The sequence below is a fragment of the Acyrthosiphon pisum genome, chromosome X (assembly GCF_005508785.2).
Source record: "Acyrthosiphon pisum isolate AL4f chromosome X, pea_aphid_22Mar2018_4r6ur, whole genome shotgun sequence".
In the NCBI taxonomy this organism is placed as follows: Eukaryota; Metazoa; Arthropoda; class Insecta; order Hemiptera; family Aphididae; genus Acyrthosiphon; species Acyrthosiphon pisum.
Genome location: NC_042493.1, coordinates 31,118,822 through 31,124,596, shown reverse-complemented (window position 1 = coordinate 31,124,596; position 5,775 = coordinate 31,118,822). Strand labels below are relative to the sequence as shown.

Below are 5,775 nucleotides of genomic sequence, written 5' to 3'. Positions count from 1 at the left end.
TATTAGTTTTATTATTTTTTTTTTTTTTTGAATAACCATCTTTTATTTTATTTGTTGGATTGCTGTCAATGATGAGTGATTAATATTAATAGAAATATTTTCACGATCAACAAATGCTTGAATATGATACATTTTTCCGTGGTAACTGGTAACAAATAGTTATAACACAACGTGAATCTGTATGAAATTATCTGTAATTATAGGTGTCATCGCATAAATAAAAGCAGCATATTATTATGACATTTCCGGAATTAAATTTCTGTAACAACTATAAGTCGAAGTACTACAATAAATAGGTAGTGGTTCCAAATTATACTACTTACATATAAATCGACTGTATTCTAGTATAGAACAATATTTAAACGCAGAAATATAGGTAGTATAGGCACATTCATTGTTGGGTTTAATGCTTGAAAATTTCCAACAAATTCGCTTTAGAAATTATAAAATGTTTCTAACTTTTTAAAAATGATTACCTAAATAGGAGGTTGTTAGAATTAGATAATATTACACATAAATCGTTTATAAACCGTACATAATTTATTTATTTGTTCTAACAAGATTATTATTATTATTTGAGTAAGTGATATTTAACAAAATTTATTTATATTAATTTCGGTATATTTATACAAATTATTGCATTTCTGGGAATATCACACAGTGTACCAAATAGTGCGCCCCTCACGTTATGATTCATGAGTCATGACTAAAGGTGGGCAATAACTTGTTAAAAAGTTAAAGTTAAATTAAAAAGTTTAAAAAAAAATAACGTTTAACTTCAGTAGTAGGTATAAAACTTATAAACTTATTCAGTTAAAATTGTTATTGTTATAACTTAACTTTTTATAGTTAATTATCATTGTCGTGCAGTTAAGTTAATTTTCTTTTCGTGTAACCCGAAACCAACTAGACTGCAATACTGGTTCGATGATACTTTTTCGATTTTGGTCATTTTTTTCTAATTATACATTATAATAATCTAATTTTTTACACATTGTTAAGCGTCTTGATAATCATTTGTGTAAATCAAAATACAAGGGTGGTTTATGAATTAAAAATATTTTAATTTGAAAAAAAAAATTTTAACTAAAATTTTTTTAACTCAGTTAAGTTTATTTTCTATCTCAAATTTAAATTTATCTAGTTAATTTTTTTTTTGTTAACTTTTAACTTAACTGAGGACAATTTAATTGAATTAACTTACATTTAGAAACTACAGCTTTACTTACTATATGTACGATTATCATAATATAATATCTAATATTATATTGGATATTAATTATTTTCGTTTACACAAATTTAACACTTACCCACGCCGTATTTATTTATATGTACACAATTAAGGCGTTTTTTTCATGGTCTATGTGTGTATATAGGACGGAAATTAAGTGAAATAAAATTACAACTTAAAAATTGTAAACGAGCTTGTGAGTTGTGGACAAGAAGAGGTAAAAATAATTCTTTCTCAATCAAAATCTCACTCACATAGGGGTTTTCCTATTCTTCTTTCTGTCCAGTATACACCCAAACACAAAAGGTCTATACATTTCTCTTTACAATAATATGACTACAGTCTACAGCTATTAATGTTTTAATAAATAATCGATGAAAAAATAACAAAAATAAATCCTTTCTCGTTGAAATTATATTATAAAGAAATTCTAATATATATTTCAAAATATTTATAAATTGTTACACGATGATGTGCCAGTATAAAAATAATAACAACAATTATTGTTTACAAAATATGGCCCAGATGGCCGCAGTACTCGCGACTTATTGCAATATTTACGAGGGGGGATGGTTGGGTGGCCCATGGTCGCTTTTTAGTACGCTCTGTATAACAAATATGAATAGGCATTTTAAGCTGAGTGGGAAATAATTTCTGCTATACATTTTTGAACCAAATATTTCAACCTATATTTAAACACATAAAAATATTTATTAAACGGTATATACCTACATATTATTACAGTGAACGGCCACCTCTATAGGTCACGCTTTGGATCAGTTTAAAGTGAATTACAACCAAATGAAATTTATAGACAAAATGGGGAAAAAACCAGAAAATCATTTAAAATTATGTATTAACTTTATTTTGCTATTTTACTTTTACAATACAGTATCTATTTATAATTCGTTTCGAAATTTTAGCAAAAATATCAACATATTATACCAATTTTTTCAAATTGGAGGGGTCCTTGTGGAAAATTTGAGTCTTATAACAAACTATTTTTGAATATATTTGGGATACGTCCGAACTGTTCAAGACGATTTTGAGTCTTATAAGCGACTAAACTTATATCCGTGTCTTATCCCTTATTATAAGGTGTGTCCACTGTATTATAAACTATCTATATGGAAACGTGCGTGGTGTGGTGGTGGGGGGGACATATTAGGTATTTCCAAGTCAGAGTACATATGTCTTAACGTATAACGTATATTATATAATATAGAGGTGGTATAATATGCGAACTCGTCGCGCATTTATTGTATCGCAGTCGCGCGGTATGTGAAATAATAACAATAATAATATGTGAAACGGCGCGGTGACGACGATTGACGGCGTAGTGAGAGACTTCAACGGTGCGATGACGATAATTTATGGAGTTCGGGTTGGTGTTCTTGCAACGGGTAGTTGTAGTGTAGCGACTGTTGCAGTTCGTAGTCAACCTGTGGTGGGGCTGCAGCGGCGTGTTCGGCGGCAAAGTCGAACTTGTACGACGGGCTGGCGACGGACTGCGACAGGTCGTGTTGTTGACGGTGTACAGGTTCGATCCTCTTCACCTCGGCTCTAAAACCGTGCTCGTCGTCGGCCGTGTACTCGACCACCCTGGTGGAGCCGTCCGGTTCGACCAGGCTGTATGTGCCCCTAACCGACCCATGCCCGTCACCCACCTCATTCTGGCTTTTCTCGTCGCCGGTCAGCGGGTCATGCACCGCGTATTGAAAGTGATACGTCGACCCGGGCTTGTGTGAGCTGTCACCCACAGCCTCGCTGTGCTCCGCGGTCGACGAATCGTAGTGCCCCTGCTGCGGGTGGTACTCGTGATCGTGCAGTTGGAACGGAGACGCAGAGGCTACGGCGCACGCGGCCAGAACGAAAACCACGACGACGCGGCTGTATGAAAGCTGAAAAAAGTGATAAATATCATAATAATAGGTTATAGTGACCGGACTTGTATTATAGGTCCGTGAAGATTTCGAGCGTAATGCTAATAATGCACAAAAAAAATCTTGAAAATCTAGTATTGTGAAGAAAAAAAATGTCTTCTCACAAGAACATGTATTTGAATAGAAATAGAAATACATCCTACTTTTATCAAAATGTACAGAATGCCGAATGTCTGTATATTATTTGTTATGTCTTTCCTTGAAACTTAAAATAAAATATAATGTATTAAATTATATTTTATACACAATATATTATATTACACGCATGATATACACCTAAGTACAAAATCCCGTATATGATAGCCAATAATAATAATATTTTATGGTTTTTAATTCACGTCAAATATGAAATAGAAAGTCTATATTTCGACAACTATAATCAACAATGATATTTCGGAAGTAGGAACTATATCAAATTCAACATTATTGACTTTTATTTCCAAGTTTATATTGACAATCCAAACAAAGACGATAAAGTATATTTACATAAATAAAATTAATTGAATTCGAAATACAAATACGTAGGTAGGTATACAAAATCATTTCAAATACTTTACAAAATTGCTTGAAATATTCTCTAAATATTCCATCAAAAACTGTTAAAATATGCTTAAACCTAAAAATAATCCTTATCTCCCAGAAATCAAAATACACATTCTTTAAAATGTATGCTAATTATTTAATTGTGTAATTTTTCATACTTATAAATAAATGTTTACATATTACATATTTACTCCAATTAAGTAGGTACCTATATCAGTGGTATAGCCAGGATTTTGCTTGAGGGTGACGGTGACTGATAATTTGTTGTATAGCGTAGGTTTTACTTATTATTTGCCATAATAATGCATAATGCGTGGGTAGGTATATAACATTGAAGACTTTCACTGCAACCTTCATAGTTTATACAGAATCTTACATATACTTTCACAGAACACCGAAAGCTTTTTTAAATTGTCCTAATATTTGGAGATGATGTGGTCTAAAGGCAGTGCCCTTGCTACACACGTGACCTATAGTCAGGGGTGTCTTCAGGTCAATTCTATAGGGGGCGAAAAAATGTTAGTCTTGATTACCGCTTTTAAGAATTAAGAAAATGTATAAAATATATTTATCTATTAGCAAAAACGGAATATCTCACGACTTACAGGTGGAGGTGGGGAGAGGGGATGCGACCTAATCTCAAGGACGCGCCTGCCTATAGTGAATCACATTAACTGTGTGATTGAAAAATCGTCCACATTTGTTACACCTGCACCGGTCTAGTTGCATTAAAGTCAATACAAATATTTAAAAACCTAAATATGATCTATAGTGAGAAATTGTTGATGTACTGCAGCAAATTTTCTAAGAAAGTAAAAATAACTCTGATGACTCAATTAAACTTATATAAGATACATTTTTTAAAACGCGATTCAGAAAATTTAACAGCTTATAAAAGTATATAGAATCACAAAGTAAACTTACACGATTAAACATAACAAATTATATGAACAATATTATCATATTACAGTAGATACACCCTTTTGTCATCCTTTCGCTCAACATTTTAATTACACTAATACAAATATGTACTTTTTCCTCATAAAATAATTTACTAATGCTAAAAACTAAGTTTGTAACTACCAATGTTTCTTATAAAATATATTTTAGTATTTTACAATATTAGTCCTAAATCAAAATTGGTGTTAAAACTATACTAGGAATGTTTTTATTTTTTAACATATTTATTATTCAATATTTTGACCCAATTATTATGAAATTAGTATTAAGAGATAATATTGAAGATATTATTATGTTGATTTGTTTTTTCTTTAAGCGTCCAAAAGGTAAAAACAAAAATAATCAGTAAAAATAATTATAAATAATTATAATCTATGATCGAGACCGTTGTGAGAATAAGAGTGAAAGACGGAACTCCGGAGATGTATGATTGAATGGAAGTCTCGAGGGAAAAGTGAATTAGGTAGAATATGCAACAGGAACAGATATAGATCTATGTGGAGTCGAGGAAGGCTGTGGTCTGTGGATGAGCAGTATATAGACTATTGGAAATACAGAACTTAAGTGAAAACAAAATGTTGCAGTACTGGTGGCAAAAACTTATCATTGTCACGTTAATAAATAGTACAAAAGGATAATACAGTAAATTTTAATTCAACACGGCCGCCTACGACCATCGTATTATTAATATCATACTATACTGTAAACTCACCTTAGCGGCCATATTATTGGCTGAAGTTGATATCGTTGGTGTATACTTTTCTCGCTGTGACGCTATGTCGTATGGTATATGCGTGTTTGTGAGTAAGGTACAGGTATATCGTGTATAGATAAATGTATAAGTACGCAAAGAACACTTGTTGCACTCGGCGTTCTTCTCGATGCACTGATGACGGTTATCCAAAACTCGGAGTATTATATATACCTAACCCGTACCGTGATGTATAGGTAGGAAGAGGTGTAGATATACGGAGTAGGTAAGCGTAAATATTATTACGTTACACAATACAGCAGGCACGCGTTTATAACAATGAAATTATTATTAATAATAATAATATAACATTATGGACTTACGCAGAGAGCTATTATTATAGGTAC

General features: G+C 31.8%; 1 protein-coding gene across 1 annotated transcript; it reads right to left on the bottom strand.

Annotated features, from left to right (window-relative positions):
• Positions 1–1,642: 1,642 nt before the first annotated feature.
• Positions 1,643–5,567, bottom strand: cp60 (cuticular protein 60). Its single transcript, NM_001161976.2, is given in 2 exon segments — positions 1,643–3,132; positions 5,390–5,567. Coding segments are annotated over 2 exon segments (564 nt in total). The 5' UTR covers positions 5,402–5,567; the 3' UTR covers positions 1,643–2,580.
• Between the last annotated feature and the right edge of the window lie 208 nt (positions 5,568–5,775).